Raw genomic sequence first — 16,935 nt, forward strand, 5'->3', positions numbered from 1 at the left:
TATCAAGGATTTAGACACTATTCTTTGTGTCTGATTTATTCTCAGACCTGAGAATGTTCTGAAATGAGTAGAATGGAGACTTGGCAATGAGTATAGGAAACTATAAAATGATCTGGAAAGGAATTAGCTTACCTTGCTTCAGCACTAGACTCAAGTGGATCTAAAAACAGTCCAACCCAAGGGCCACAGAATTAGTAGAGCCAATAAGGCACCTGCTGTGCATAAGGTTTACTTGGGCTTGATCCCTAGCATCCCATATGGTTGCCCAAGCTCCACCAGGAGTGATTACTGAGTGCGTGCAAAGCCAGGAGTAATCCCTGATCATTGCTAACTGTGGCTCAAAACAATAAAAGCAGTCTAGCATAGACACACACACACACACACACACACACACAACGGGTACAAAGGCCCTGTTAATACTTTTAATCTAGAGAGCCAGCCGAGATCAAAGTCCTGGACTTTAATCTCTTATCTGCACAGAGGCTTGGGCTAAGGCAGGTTGGTGAAGGCATCTGCGCTGCTTCCCAGAGCAACTCAGGGCCTCCATTCTGGAGTCTCCCACATACCAGCTGAGCTGGAATGGGGGGTATGAGTAATTTCTCTCTCAAGGGAACACTCCCTCTGGAAGTTGACTACAGTCCTCTCCTCTGAGTGTACTTTCCCCCTCACTCTATGGAGCACAATTCTTTGGGGTTACCTGCCTCCCAACTTTCTGTGCTTGATCTTTTCTATACAGCAACTCTTGGGATTGTCCAGATCTCAGCCACATCCATGTCCATGTTTCATGTTAGGGTGTGAAATTTTGGGAAGGGTCACACCCAATGGTGCTCAGGATTGAAATCACAACATCAGCTTCTTAATCTTGAGTATTTACTTACTTATAGTATCCTATGTTCACAGATTTTTCTCCCCCCAATAATATAGTACATTGCTTTCAGCATATATATTTTTACTTTTGAGGGTTTTGTTTTTTTTTTAGGTTTTGGGGTCATACCGAGCAGCACTCAAGGGTTACTCCTGGCTCTGCACTTAGAAGTTGCTCCTGGCAAGTAAGGGGACCATATGGGATGCCGGGATTCGAACCACCGTTTGTTCTGGATAGGTTGGGTGCAAGGCAAATGCCCTACCACTGTGCTATCTCTCCAGCTTATTTTTTACTTTTGAGACTTGGTTTCTGATATAAACTGCTACTAAGATCACAGAATTTTTCAGCTTGAAGCATTTTTTTCAAGGCTCAATATAGTTCTTCAGTCTGAAGAACTAACGTTCAATTCTAGAAAACTGGCCAATATTGCTTTGAATTTTGTCTTTCTCTTTAGGAAACATACTGTTGAAATGTCTACTATGCAGAACTTCTGAGTTTATTGGTTATGTAAGATATTTCCAGTTTTGCTTGTCAATTAGCTTTTGTTGCTGTTGTTTGTTGTTCAGAACAGCCAGTACAAATGTTGTACACAATTGACTTATGAGGAATCAGAAAAATTTCTCACTTCTGTGTACAAATATTGCAAAACTTAAGTTATTCCCTTACGCAAATATTTTTATCCTTAAGCAAGGACTGTTAACCATTGTACCCTGTACATTAATGTCAATATCACACTCCCTTTTCTACCTTTAATCAAAGCCTTTCTTTCCTCAGATATTTCTTGCAAACTTGCACACAAAGTCTGGATATCTTATATGTTTCTGCCAAGCTGAGTTAATGAGTTACAAGTGCTGGGCACCATAAAGGTAAAAATATTGACATTATAAAAACCACACCCCTGGCATAGACAGATTACGATCACCATGACAACTCAATGAAGCACCCAGATGTGGTTAGATCTGAATAGTGCTTTGGCCACCTCCATCCCTGAAATTCCATTCATATTCAGCCCCTAATTAATGCCAGAGAGCTCAGTAGTTAGCTCTATACCTCTATAACCTGGCCATTTATGTAAAAGCAGAGCTAAAAGAGTATTTCACACTTGGACTCTAATTTGGTTTCCCTATACTTTTTGGCTTTATCTTTTAACAAAATAATTAACTTTTTTTTGGTGGGGGGTCATACCCCATCTTGCTCAGGATTTACTCTTCTCTCTGTGCTCTTGGTAAAGGTTCTGGGGATCATATGGGATGCCAGCAGTTATACCTGCATAGGCCACATCAAAGCAAGAGTCTTACCCACTCAGGTCCTAAAGTGTAAACTTTTGTTTTGGGTTTTAGATTTTTTTTTTGGTTTTTCGGGCCACACCCATTTGATGCTCAGAGGTTACTCCTGGCTAAGTGCTCAGAAATTGCCCCTGGCTTGGGGGCACCATATGGGACACTGGGGGATTGAACCGCTGTCCTTCCTTGGCTAGCACTTGCAAGGCAGACACCTTACCTCTAGCGGTACCTCGCCGGCCCCGGTTTTAGATTTCTTTAGTTTTAGTATTTGGGTCAGAACTGGCAATGCTCAGGGGTTAATCCTGGCTCAGCACTCTGGAATTACTCCTAGTGGTGCTTGAGAAATCACATGGGGTGCTGGGAATTGAACCTAGGCTGGCCACATGCAAGGTAAGTGCCTTATTCATTGTACTTTCTTTCCTTCATTAACGTTTAAAATTTGGCCCCACCTATTTCCCATTGTCCCTGTAGTTGTGACAAGGGGTTCACACACATGCCTGCTTGTGGTGTTTGATGGTGGTACTGTCTGCACACTACAATGAGGTGCTCGTGGAGGGAGGCATACATTCTTCACTAGTGTGGTTTAAAATTTTTTATTTACCTTTTTTTTGCTCTTTTTTTTTTTTTTTTTTTTTTTTTTGGTTTTTGGGCCACACCCGTTTGATGCTCAGGGATTACTCCTGGCTATGTGCTCAGAAATCGCCCCTGGCTTGGGGGGACCATATGGGACGCCGGGGGATCGAACCGAGGTCCTTCCTTGGCTAGCGTTTGCAAGGCAGACACCTTACCTCCAGCGCCACCTACCCGGCCCCATAAAATTTTTTATTTACCTTTTTTAGTTTTGAATCCATACCAGGTGGACTGTGGTGGGCCACATGGAATGCCTAGGATCCAACCCGAGTTGGTCACATGCAAGGCAGGCACCCTACCCTTTGTATTATCACTCTGGCCCTCTGCTTATACTCTTTTATTTAAGGGTGGGGTTGAGCCACTCCAGGCGGCACTCAGGGATACTCCTGGCTTTGTGCTCAGAGGACCATATGGGACACCGAGCATCAAACCTGGGTCCATCCTGGGTTGGCAGAATGAAAGGCAAACGCCCTACCACTGCACTATAACTCCTGCCCCTGCTTATACTTTTAGCTGTGCTTACACTCTAAGTAAAGATATGGCGGTGCTGTGGACAGCAGATCCCAGAGTTGCACATCTGAAACATCAGAGCATCAGGATCATACTTTTTACTTTTTTGGTTTTTGGACCACACCCGTAGGCGCTAAGGGTTTATTCCTGGCTCTGCACTTAGAAATCACTACTGGCATGGGGCTGGAGAGATAGCACAGCGGTAGGGCATTTGCCTTGCAAGAGGCTGACCCAGGACCGATGGTGGTTCGAATTCTGGCATCCCATATGGTCCCTCATGCCTGCCAGGAGCGATTTCTGAGTACAGAGCCAGGAGTAACCCCTGAGCACTGCTGGGTGTGACCCAAAAACAAAACAAACAAAAAAACGGTACGAAAAGGCTAGAAGTAGCCCAAAGGGTGTGATCCAAAGACCAAAAAATAAAAAAACAAAAACCTAAAAACAAGCACAAAAGCCAGGAGTAACCCCTGAGCGCCAAAGGGTGTGATCCAAAGACCAAAAAATACAAAAAAAAACCCCTAAAAACAACACCAAAAGCCAGGAGTAACCCCTGAGCGCCAAAGGGTGTGATCCAAAAACCAAAAAAATAAATAAAAATAAAAAACGCCCCAAAAAGCCAGAGAGGAGCCTCGAGAACTTGAGAGAAAGGAATCCCCAACTCTTAATTAGGTCTCCACCGAGCTCCAGTCCAACACCCCCGGCCCTCATTGGACAACAGATCAGGGGAGGTGTGTCCCTAACAACCAATGAATGGAGGGGAGCCGCGCTCAGGCCACGCCCCCGGCCCCCGAGGCCCGAGTGCGCCGGCGCACGTCCGCGCGACGAGGCGCGAAGGGCGGGGTTTCCGCTTCCGGGCGGCGGAATTGTTGACGCTCGCTCGCGGGCGCGCGCGGCCGCCTGAGGAGAAAGCAAGCCGCCCTGACAGGACCGAGCGAGCGGCCGGAAGTGCTGCTGCGGCTACCATGGCGGAGGGCGCGGAGGAAACCCGAGACGACGGCGGCGGAGGGGACGGCGGCGGGCCTGACGCGGCCGTCCTCAGGGGCGCTGCCGAGGAGCTTCCGGGAGAGCGGGGGAAGCTGAGCGCGCGCGAGTACTCGCGGCAGGTACACGAGTGGCTGTGGCAGGCCTACTGCGGCTACCTCACCTGGCACAGCGGCCTGGCCGCCGTCGGCTACTACAACGTTCCCTTCTACTCGGCGGCAGCGGCGGCGACAGCGGCTGCCGGACCCGTGCCCGGCCCGGCGACGCCCAACGGCCTCGCCACCCCCGCCGCCCCGGGGACGAGGGTCGCCGCCGCCACAGCCGCCCCTTCGCGCAGCCCGAGTGAGACTGGGCGGCAGGCAGGTGAGGCGCATGCGCAGTCGCGGCCCCGGGGGCGGGGCGGGCGGGGCGCATGCGCGGTCGTGGTCCTTGGGGGCGGGGAGGGTTGAGGCGCATGCGCAGTCGCGGCCCCGGGGGAGTCGCGCGCGATGGGGTGGGCCATGGTGAGACGCATGCGTAGTGGCGTCCCCTGGGAGTCGTGCAGTGGGGCGGGCTGAGCGAGGCGCATGCGCAGTCGCGACCCACGGGGAGTGCCAGGGGGCGGGGCGAGCTGTCACTTTGGGACTGGCCGCGGCTCTCTAGCTCTGGGCTCCTTCCTGGCTTTTATACCTACGGTGATGGCAGCCTGCCCAGCAGCTTCCTCTCCTTCTCTCCACCTCATCATCTCATCTCGAGTGGAGGTCGCCCCCAACAGCAGAGCACCTAGTGGGTGTCGGTCGTGGGCCAGGAAAGTGGAGAAGGAGGGACATTGGGGGGCTCCTCCATCTCCTGAAGCCTGATTGCACCGAATAGTTAGTTAAGTTGTCCCTGTCTGGCTTGTATGATCCATGTGTCCAGACTCTCACCTGATTGATTGATTGATTGATTGGTTGCCTAGTGGAATGGATGGATATGAGTGTCTTGAAGTCATCTGTTAACGTTTTAATGTTTTAATTAATTTATTTTTTTTGGCTTTTGAGTCACACCCGGCGGCGCTCAGGGCTTCCTCCTGGCTCTGCGCTCAGAAGTTGTTGCTCTTGGCAGGCTTAGGGGACCTTATGGGATGCCGGAATTGGAACCACCGGCCGTCCTGGATTGGTTGCGTGCAAGTCAAAAACACCTTACCGCTGTGCTCTATCTCCGGCCTTAACTTTTTTTAAGCATTTAAAGTGGGGTGAGGTGGGGGAGCTGAGGGCCAGGTTTTATAACCTGTTTAGTGAGAGTTATGAAGCCCCGTGATTACAGTGTTTTTAACCTTGCACGTGGACCACCCCGGTTCAGTCCCCAGCATCTTAGATGGTCCTCCCAGCCCTCCCACCAGGAGCGATCCCTGAGTGCAGAGAACTTTACTGAACTATTGAATAGTATCGATAACTAATAACTGCAAGGCCAAAAAAGTATTTGTGGGGGTGATGATGATGATGATGATGATGATGTGTGTGTGTGTGTGTGTGTGTGTGTGTGTGTGTGTGTGTGTGTGTGTGTGTGTGTTTGGGGACTTACTCCTGGCTTTTATTTTTAAATTAGCTTTGTTACATTGACGTTACTTGCATTGTAAGGCCTTTGTGGGTTCATTTTCCTAACTTTTCTCCCCCCACAGGCAGAGAGTATGTTATTCCATCCTTGGCCCACAGATTTATGGCAGAGATGGTGGATTTCTTTATTCTCTTCTTTATAAAAGCAACCATTGTCTTAAGCATTATGCACCTCAGTGGAATAAAGTAAGTTAAGGTGACTTGCTGGACGGTTTACAGCCAATTTTTTTGAAGATCTTATTTTGTTAAGTTTTATTCTCACTTGTGCCAAAGTCATCATTTCTCTATAGGTGCTTTTGTCTGACTATTTGTTAGACCAAAAATAATCTCTTAAAATTCTGCACTATTTAGTATATCTTAAGACGGGAGTTTTTGGTAAATGGACTGTTAGCAATAAGTTTATGTGGTATTTCCAATTGGGATTGCTTATACTGTCCCAGAAATCCCAGATTTTAGGGTGAGCCATTTATATGAAGACTTGTTTCAAGTAAAAAATAATAAAAGCTGTCATTTGCTAAGCAATTTCTATATACTAGGCATTCAATTCACTTCTCTGAATTTTTATTTAATCTTACCACCACTATTATTAGATAGCAGTTAATATCTTCTTTTTTAGAGATTGAAATTTGGGTTTAAAGGAAATTAAATTCATTGCCAGAACAATAGTACAGTAGGTAGGACCCTTGCCTTGCATGCTGGTGACCCTGGTTCATTCCTGGGCGTCCCATAGGGCTCCTGCCTGGAGTGATTCCAAGCAAAACCAGGAGTAAGCCTTGAGCACTGCCAGGTGTGGCCACAAAACAAAAAGAAAAAATTTTTTCATTAAACTCAGAATTCACAAAGTTACAAAGGCATAAGCAAGAGTGAGTCTGTACTCATGAAGTTTCAGAACACTTGCTAGATACAATTGGTACTGTAATTACCCCATCTCTCCTTTCCTCTTCTACCCCTTACTCATCATGCAGTATCAAGTATCAGCTCCTTTCTATTTTTTTTTTGGGGGGGGGGGGGGTTTGGGCCACACCCGGCGGTGCTCAGAGGTTACTCCTGGCTGTCTGCTCAGAAATAGCTCCTGGCAGACACGGGGGACCATATGGGACACCGGGATTCGAACCAACCACCTTAGGTCCTGGATCAGCTGCTTGCAAGGCAAACAACGCTGTGCTATCTCTCCAGGTCCTCCTTTCTACTTTAAAAAAAAAAACCTTTGACTCAATTTCTTTTTCACTGTCATCATTTTTTATCCTCATTGCTTCTCTTTAGTCTGTTAGTACATTTTTTTCTTGTCTAGGTTATATCAAAAGTAATCTTGTTTTAATCATATAATTTTTATTTTAATCATAGTGGCTTTCATATCTTTCACAGTAATATTTTAGGTACATATTAACATTGAATCAGGGGCCGGACGGTGGCGCTAAAGGTAAGGTGCCTGCCTTGCCTGCGCTAGCCTTGGACGGACCGCGGTTCGATCCCCTGGTGTCCCATATGGTCCTCCGAGCCAGGAGCAACTTCTGAGCACATAGCCAGGAGTAACCCCTGAGCATCACCGGGTGTGGCCCAAAAACAAACAAACAAAAAAAGAACAAAAACAAACAAACAAAAAAAACATTGAATCAGGAGAATTCCCATCACCGAATTGTCCTCCCTCCACCCCCTCCCCTGTTTCCATCCTGCCTCCCATATCCCCCACCCTCACCCTCCCGGGCTGCTCGGATAAGTGGTCCCCGACCTCTGTGTCTAGCTTACACATCATACAACTGTTTGGTCTTGGTACCCTCCATTATTTCCCCCTCTATTTAGGAGGCAGGACTATATACTTCAAATTATGTGGTTTTGTTTGAAGAAGAGAAAAGCAATAAAATGGGGTCGAAATCAAATACGTCGAAAATGGGTGAAATCCTTCTAGAGGCTCTCATCCTCTGAGAGACGAAAGGGAAAAAGAAAGTGAAACACTACAACAATACAAAAGGAAATAACATAAAATATTCAGTGAGCACTACAGCAATAAAGATAAGCACCCCATAATAGCCATGGTCTTGAAATAAAAAATATGACAGAGCCCAAAAAGGAAGAAGAGAAAAGAAGAAAGAAAAAATATAAATAAAAAAACGTAGACGGGCCTGGAGAGATAGCTTGCCTTGCAAGCCGATCCAGGACCAAAGGTGGTTGGTTCGAAACCCGGTGTCCCATATGGTCCCCTGTGCCTGCCAGGAGCTATTTCTGAGCAGACAGCCAGGAGTAACCCCTGAGCACTGCCAGGTGTGGCCCCCCCAAAAAATATGTAGACAACTTCAATATCCACACCAAAACAAAGAATTCAACCTAAAATAGATAAATAAATAAAAAAAAGATTTTTTTTTTCTCCTGAATAGGCACAGTAAATATTGGGGTCACTAGAAAAGGAATTCTCTTGGCCTAAGAGATAGTTTCTCCACCCTTGAAGTATACTGTCATGGGATTTATATCAAAAGTAATCTTAACTGCTCAATCCTGTCCTATCTTCTGATTGTCTCAGTTCAATGTGATATAAAACATACATAAGACCATAAATCCTTAATTCTGCCCCTTTGTTGCCATAAAGCCTTTTAATAGACATCTCATTGTGATCAGAATTTCTTTTGTTTTTAGGCCACACCCAGCAGTACTCAGGGATAACTCCTCACTCTGCTCTCAGGGATCACTGCTGGAGAGGAGAGGGTACCATATGTGTTCTGGTTTGCCAAACCTCCACCTGCCCATCCCCAGTATAATAATTTAATGACTTGGGGCCGGAGTCATAGCATAGTGGGGAGGGTGTTTGCCTTGCATATGGCTGAACTGGCTTTGAATCCCGGCATTTGTACAGTCCCTGAGCCTGCCAGGAATGATTCCTGAGTGCACAGACAGGAGTAAGGACTGAGCACCACTGAGTGTGGCCCCAAAACCAAACAAGACAAAGATTTTAATGATTTAGCTGATGGTCTAATTTTTTCGGGGAGGGGGAGGAAAATGGGTCACCTGGCAACCTCCAGGGGTTGCTCCTAACTGAGTTCTCCTGATAGTGTTTTTCGTGCCAAAGATCTTTGTCCAGCTACAAATCAGGCAACCACCTCATTCCCGTACTATCTCTTTTTTTTTTTTTTTTTTTTTTTTTTTTTTGGTTTTTGGGCCACACCCTGTGACGCTCAGGGGTTACTCCTGGCTATGCGCTCAGAAGTTGCTCCTGGCTTCTTGGGGGACCATATGGGACGCCGGGGGATCGAACCGCGGTCCGTCCTAGGCTAGCGCAGGCAAAGCAGGCACCTTACCTCCAGCGCCACCGCCCAGCCCCGCCGTACTATCTCTTTACCCCTGATGCTTCTATATTTTGATCATTGTTCCTGTACTTTTTTTTTTTTTTTTTGGTTTTTGGGCCACATCCGGCAGCACTCAGGGGTTACTCCTGGCTGTCTGCTCAGAAATAACTCCTGGCAGGAACGGGGGACCATATGGGACACCGGGATTCAAACCAACCACCTTTGGTCCTGGATCGGCTGCTTGCAAGGCAAACACCGCTGTACTATCTCTCCAGGCCCCACTCTTAATATCTTAACCAAATAGCTTCTCGTACACCCTTGCTCCATGATTACTTTCCCTTATTGCTCTTTCCATCTCTGATTGCTCTTTAGAACTCAGTTTAGGGACCAGAGCAATAGCACAGCAGGTGGGGGCATTTACCTTGCATACAGTTGCATGAATTAGATCCCCAACATCCCATATGGGTTCCCCAAGTTTACCAGGAGTGATCTCTGAGCGCAGAGCTAGGACTAACCCCGGAGTACCACTGGGTGTGATCCCCCCAGGGGGGGAACAGCTTAAATGTCATTTCTGTTAAAGGTTTATTGAACTAGGTTTACCTGTTGTTTACATTTCCCATGCAGTTCCCTATCTTAGTTCTTGTTTCTTTATATGATTGTTCTGCTTTCCCTACTAGGTTACAATCTTCATGAAAGCAGAGACCTTTTAGCCCCAGTGCTAGCTGATATTAATGCTGCTTATTTGTTGAGTAAGCTAATGAATGTTTTATGAAACTGGCTATTGGAAACCCAAACATTTATTTAGCATTTTACATATAAAGCTTATGAGGACCATGGAAATACCTGAGTGGCAGCGTACATACTTCACACCCATGATGGCTTTGGTTTGAACCTGATGTGCTCTCCCTTCAGAAGTTGTTTTTGTTACTGAACTAATGGCAAAGGGGCTAGTACTCTGATAATTAATTACTCATAACCCGAAACTATCATTTTTGTGTATAGGGATATCTCTAAGTTTGCTATGCACTATATAATAGAAGAAATAGATGAAGACACATCGATGGAAGACTTGCAGAAAATGATGGTTGTAGCTCTTATATACAGATTACTAGTTTGTTTCTATGAGGTGAGTTATCTATAAGATACAAATATTCATATTTAACAGTAATTTTAGTTCAAGCTGAGAAAAGTAGTAATGTTTATAATTCATGTCTTTTCATATACCTCTGGTTTTCTCCATTTTTTCCCCAAATATTCATTATTTTTCAAGTTAAAAATAAACAATTCTTTTTTTTTTTTTTTTTTTTTTTTTTTGGTTTTTGGGCCACACCCGGTAACGCTCAGGGGTTACTCCTGGCTATGTGCTCAGAAGTTGCTCCTGGCTTGGGGGACCATATGGGACACCGGGGGATCGAACCGTGGTCCGTCCAAGGCTAGCGCAGGCAAGGCAGGCACCTTACCTTTAGCGCCACCGCCCGGGCCCTAAAAATAAACAATTCTTTAATGAAAACAATTCATAGTCTCCATGTAATGTTTCAGTATTGTGATTCAAAAACATGTTCATAAGTGTCAGAGCAGTAGCACAGCAGTTAGGGCATTTGCCTTGCAACTTAGCCAACCCAGGTTCAATCCCCGGCATCCCATATGGTTCCTCAAGCCTGCCAGGAGTAATACCTGAGTGCAGAGCCAGGAGTAACCCAAGTGCTGCTGAGTGTGGCTCAGAAACATACAAAAAGAAAACCCCCAACATGCTTGTATGTAAACTCTCTGTGTCGGAAATCTGTTTTTCCAAAGAAACTTGCTAAAAAATATACTGGATAATAGAAACTGTTACACAGATGGCAACTGTGGTATTGAAGAAATGCTTTCAAACTAATTTGTGATATTCAGTTTGAAGCTTTTTTATTTTTAAAATAATTTTCACTTCTTACATTTTAGTAGTAATAAGTTTTGTTGTATTTATGATGTTGGCCTCTAAAATGACTTTACCCCACCACACAATTGTGAGCATATGGCCTTCCATCTCAGCTTCAAAGTTTTTAAAACATGAATGATAGAAAATCTTACTTTTGAAATTGGCTTAAATTGAAAGAGTGAATAATTTAAAATTTTTGTTTCCTTAGATAATTTGCATTTGGGGAGCTGGTGGGGCCACCCCAGGGAAGTTCCTGCTCGGTCTTCGAGTCGTGACATGCGATACGTCAGTGCTTATTGCACCAAGTCGGGTTTTAGTGATTCCTTCCTCAAATGTTACCATTACAACGTAAGTTTTTTTCTTTAGTTTAGCTACTCTGTGCTTAAGAAATTAATAAATTCTGGGGCTGGTGAGGTGGCGCTAGAGGTAAGGTGTCTGCCTTGCAAGCGCTAGCCAAGGAAGGATCGCAGTTCGATCAGTTTGATCCCCCAGCGTCCCATATGGTCCCCCCAAGCCAGGGGCAATTTCTGAGCACTTAGCCAGGAGTAACCCCTGAGCATCAAACAGGTGTGGCCAAAAAAAAAACAAAAAACAAACAAACAAAAAAATTAATAAATTTTAGGGCCCAGAGAGATAGCACAGCGGTGTTTGCCTTGCAAGCAGCCGATCCAGGACCAAAGGTGGTTGGTTCGAATCCCGGTGTCCCATATGGTCCCCCCAAGCCAGGGGCAATTTCTGAGCACTTAGCCAGGAGTAACCCCTGAGCATCAAACAGGTGTGGCCAAAAAAAAACAAAAAAAAAACAAACAAAAAAATTAATAAATTTTAGGGCCCAGAGAGATAGCACAGCGGTGTTTGCCTTGCAAGCAGCCGATCCAGGACCAAAGGTGGTTGGTTCGAATCCCGGTGTCCCATATGGTCCCCCGTGCCTGCCAGGAGCTATTTCTGAGCAGACAGCCAGGAGTCACCCCTGAGCAACGCTGGGTGTGACCCAAAAACCAAAAAAAAAAAAAAATTAATAAATTTTAAGTATGGTAATTTCATAAGCTCTTAGGATTTGGTAATTTTTTCCCCTTTATGGCATGTATGTAAACTGATAACTTTTTCTCTCCTTATTATGATACAATATAGGTTATATTAATTACTTTTTAATTTTGTTTTGTTTTGTTTGGGGGCCACACGTAGTAGTGCCCAAGGCTTACTCCAGGCTGTGCACTCAGGATTCACTTCTGGTGCTTGGGAGACCAAATGGGATGCTAGAGGATTGATCCCAGACTGGCCACTTGCAAAAATAAGCATGCTCTGACCCCCACACTTTTGTTATTTTGAGATCAAACCTGTTTGTGCTAGGGGACAAGATGCTGGGGGTTGAATTTTAAGTCCTGCATGCAACAGCTTTCTCTCTGGCCCCTTCTTTTTTTTTGTTTTTTTTGTTTTTTTTGGTTTTTGGGCCACACCCTGTGACGCTCAGGGGTTACTGCTGGCTATGCGCTCAGAAGTTGCTCCTGGCTTCTTGGGGGACCATATGGGACGCCGGGGGATCGAACCGCGGTCCATCCTAGGCTAGCGTAGGCAAGGCAGGCACCTTACCTCCAGCGCCACCGCCCGGCCCCTGGCCCCTTCTTTTAACTTTATTTAAAACACAGCTTTTTTAATTTTCTCCCAGTTACGTAATCATGCAACTTCCTTGTGCAATTTCAAACTTATTTGGGGGAATTATTTTTGGCCACACTAAGTGGCACTCAGTATGGCCCTATGGCAGTGCTTGGAAAGGTATTCTGAGTATTCAAACAGGTTGTGGCCCCACAACTCTTCAAGGCTAGTGCCTTCCTTCCTGTACTCTTTCCAGTCTTCAAAAATAATATTTAATGAAATGTGTCACAACAGTTAATAAGAGGGTGGTTTGGGTGTTAGTGATTTTTTTTATCTTCCTGGGAACTACATAATAAATTACTGGTCTAGAACCTCCATTTGGTTAATACCTGGCATTATCACATAATGAGTTTGCAGTAAAAAATGTTGACAACTGGGTGGGGGGGGTGGGAGGGAGAGAGGGAGAGGAGTTAGTTCACAGATGAGAGAGAGAGAGGGGGGGGAGGAGAGGAGAGGAGAGGAGAGGAGAGGAGAGAGGGAGGGAGGGAGAGAGAGAGAGAGAGAGAGAGAGAGAGAGAGAGAGAGAGAGAGAGAGAGAGAGAAGGAGGAGGAGGAGAGAGGGAGGGAGAGAGAAAGTTAGTTCACAGAGGGCACTTCCTTTCATGCAGCCAACCTGAGTTCAGTTCCAACCACGTGATCTTCTGAGCACTGCCAAAAATGATTACTGAGAGCAGAGCCCAGAGTAACCCCTTCAGCATTGTGAGGCGTGTTCCAAAATCTAAAAAATTTAATGTTGACAGTACTCCTAAGTGATTGGCTTGAGCTAATCAGCACACTTGGCTAGCTGTGATCTCTGGCTCTGGTAGTAATTGGTTGAATTAAACAAGATACTGGTTGAAATTGCTAGAATGATTCAGAGCTTCATTGTTACATAAAAACATGAAACTAAAAACCTTGATCTTCTCTAAAGTTTTGTGACAATAATGTTGGCTAATATTATTGAATCAGTAACAGCTAAAGTTTATTTCCAAGTTTACCTCTTGCATATCAGGTACTGATAACATTTAACGTTGGGCAGTGTATCTGCCATGCATTCAGCCAACTTGGACTCAATACCCAGCATTATGTATGGTTCTCAGATCATTGCTAGGAGCCATCTCTGAGCACAGAGCCAGAATTGAGCCCTGCTCAAGATCACTGCTAGGTGATCTTAAAATCAGAACACTGCATATATATTAACTAAGTTGGATATGCTATAGGAACTGTTAGCTGCTTTTTACAGATTGGAACAGGGGCCCGGAGAGATAGCACAGCGGCGTTTGCCTTGCAAGCAGCTGATTCAGGACCAAAGGTGGTTGGTTCGAATCCCGGTGTCCCATATGGTCCCCCGTGCCTGCCAGGAGCTATTTCTGAGCAGACAGCCAGGAATAACTAACCCCTGAGCATCGCCCGGTGTGGCCCAAAAACCAAAAAAAAAAGAAAGTAGGAACTGAGTGGCTGGAGTGATAGTACAGCGGTAGGGCATTTGCCTTGCACGCAGATAACCCCAACAAACCTCGGTTGGATTCCTAGGAACCCACATGGTCCTCCAAATCTGCCGGGGCAATTTCTGAGTGCAGAGCCAGGAGTAACCCCTGAGCCAGGTGTGACCCAAAAACAAAAGCAAAAAAGTAGTAACTGTTAGAAAGTAGCTAAGTAGAACCCACACTCAGTCACTGCTTACTATGTTGTTTTTTATTTTATTTTTTTTTATTTTTGGCCACACCCGGTGATGCTCAGGGGTTACTCCTGGCTATGCGCTCAGAAATCGCTCCTGGCTTGGGGATCATAGGGGACGCTGGGGAATCGAACTACCCTTCATTCTGGGTCAGCTGCGTGCAAAGCAAAAGCCTTACTGCTGCATCATCGCTCCAGCCTCATGCTTACTATGGCTTTGAGGCACTATTGAAAAAAATTGTAACAGTTCTGAGTTGTTGAAAATTTTAAATTTGTGGGGCAGAGAGATAGTACAATGGATAGGTGCTTGCCTTGCACACTGCCAATCCGGGGTTCAATCTTCTATCCCAGATTTGGTCTCCCCAGTACTAACAAGAGCAATTCCGAGTGCAGTTAGGAGTTACCTCTGTTACCAGGTGTGGCCCCCCAAATTTTATTTGTGGGGAGGAGGTCGGGCCACAGGCCAGCATGCTCAGCAGCTAGGCCTGACTCTGCTTAGGCCAGAGGTTGAACCAGGGTTGATGGCATGCAAGGCAATTGCCTTACTCTTGGAATATTGCTCTGGTCTAAAGTTTTCTTTAATCACAGGGTCCAGTAGTGAGCTGATAAAAGAATACACAATAATTTAAATTGCTAGTGTAGTGCTCTTTATAGAAGCTAGAAAATGGGACCGTTGTGAACATACTCAATTTAGAAGTAACTAAAGCAATATTGAGTGATTCAGAATGTTGAGAGAATATTAATCCCTCTGGCAAAACATTAAAGAATACAGCGCTTTGGTTCACATTCTAAGGCAACTTTATTACTACTTTTCATGTGAGAGTTCTTTTTTCTTTTCTCTTTTTTTTGGTTTTTGGTTTTTGGGTCATACCTGGCAGTGCTCAGGGGTCACTCCTGGCTCCACACTCAGAAATCGCTCCTGGCAGGCTCAGGGGACCATATGGGATGCCGGGATTCGAACCACCGTCCTTCTGCATGAAAGGCAAACACCTTACCTCCATGCTATCTCTCCGGCCCCTCATGTGAGAGAGTTCTAAAGTCTTTATGTTAAAAAAAAGTCTAAAGTAGCCCACCCAGGTGGTTTGGTGCTTGAAATAGATAAAACTTCTCTTAATTATAATGTCAATGGTTTAAATTTTAGTATTTAAAATTTGTTTGATTAATATTAATCATTTATGTGGTTGGTATATATCTGATTTTTTGCATTGATTTTTTTTTTTTTTTTTAGGTCCACTATACGAGCTCTGATCAAGAATTTTTCTATTGCTTCCTTTTTCCCTGCTTTCATCACACTGCTGTTTTTTCAGCATAATCGAACAGCTTATGACATTGTAGCAGGAACCATAGTGGTAAAAAGAAATGGGGTCAGATGATGCCAAGAAGCTCTGAATTCCGAACTTTGGAATAATAACAAGACACAATTATGTTTCAAGGCCATCAGGCTCCCTGAGTTACATTAATTGAATTAGAAATTAAAGCAGTCCCTCCAGTGTGATGCAGGTGACTATCCTGAAAGTATTGATTTTACTTGAATGCCAAAGAACTTTTCCAGAAGAAAAACCTGTTAAATTCAAGTGTTAAAAGTTTTAGATCAAAAAGAAGACAGCTGATTTCATAATCAACAGTGGACAATATATACTTTTTAAGAGCTTAAGGCATTAGAATTTGTTGGAAGCACTTTTCAACTTTGAAATCTCCAAATGAAGCTTCAAAGATGAATTTTGGTTTATCCCAAAATGATGGAAAATGTCCAGTTGTGTTTTGTAAACACATTACTCATATTTTACTTAAAAATTTTTGGGGAGATTGTCTTCACTTTGTTGGGGTATAGGAGTAGGGACACAGATAGGATATCATCTCCCATCCCTGGAGGTGAAGTAAGTCAGCCGCAAGAGAAAAGGGGAAAAGAGGCAAGCCTGACGGTTCCCTTACCCCGAAGTTTTTAAGTGTCTACTGCAGTATATGTGGGAATGATAAACTTTACAACTATTCTTAAAGCTTAAAAATGTATTTGGGGGCAAGTTGTGCATGACAATGAAAAATATTGTCATAATCTATTATTGATTTTCTTTTAGGAAAAGGCAAGTTAGTGATTGCCTTTAATGAAGGAAAGCAAATTTTCACTGTAAGTTTCACTTAAAATTTATGTTGCAAGTATTTTCAGTGCCCTAAATCAAACTATAAACATGTGGGGGAAAATGACATCGAACTGTTGCTTATTTATTGTAAAACTATATTCCCAGTATGTGTGGCATGAAGAAAGTATTAGTGCTTTTCAGTGTTTTGACGATAACTCCTGTATAATTCCTGGGTACACAGGATATTCATATACTAGTTTCTTTTTATATTTCATTCACATAACATTTGAGATATCAAGATATTACATAATTTTGCCTTTGAAATAATTGAGTTTTCCCATTACTGTTCTTAAAACAAAGGAAGGCTAGCACATTCAGACATTATTCTATGTTTTTTGGTCTGTAGGGATTTTGGTTCTGCTAGGGATGATGATTCGAAGGAAGTAGAAGCAAAGTAACACTATGTATTGCTGTTTTAATTTATTCTTCAGTTGAAGTAGTGTTGTGGAGTTATT

At 44.4% G+C, this 16,935-nt stretch overlaps 1 protein-coding gene across 1 annotated transcript; it reads left to right on the forward strand.

The window, feature by feature from the left end:
* The first annotated feature begins 4,034 nt into the window (after positions 1-4,034).
* FAM8A1 (family with sequence similarity 8 member A1) lies at positions 4,035-16,620 on the forward strand. Its single transcript, XM_049764805.1, has 5 exons — positions 4,035-4,632; positions 5,909-6,029; positions 10,121-10,244; positions 11,242-11,381; positions 15,571-16,620. Exons 1-5 carry the CDS (start codon positions 4,035-4,037, stop codon positions 15,713-15,715), a joined length of 1,128 nt encoding a protein of 375 aa, XP_049620762.1. The 3' UTR covers positions 15,716-16,620.
* Positions 16,621-16,935: the final 315 nt, after the last annotated feature.

Source organism: Suncus etruscus, chromosome 18, assembly GCF_024139225.1.
Source record: "Suncus etruscus isolate mSunEtr1 chromosome 18, mSunEtr1.pri.cur, whole genome shotgun sequence".
NCBI classification, from domain to species: domain Eukaryota; kingdom Metazoa; phylum Chordata; class Mammalia; order Eulipotyphla; family Soricidae; genus Suncus; species Suncus etruscus.

Bases quoted from the DNA above. Each gene is read 5' to 3' on its own strand.
- FAM8A1 (XM_049764805.1), top strand. From the start codon at position 4,035: ATGAATGGAGGGGAGCCGCGCTCAGGCCACGCCCCCGGCCCCCGAGGC. The intron at 4,633-5,908 runs GTGAGGCGCATG...CTCCCCCCACAG, and splicing joins TGAGACTGGGCGGCAGGCAG to GCAGAGAGTATGTTATTCCA. The intron at 6,030-10,120 runs GTAAGTTAAGGT...TTTTGTGTATAG, and splicing joins ATGCACCTCAGTGGAATAAA to GGATATCTCTAAGTTTGCTA.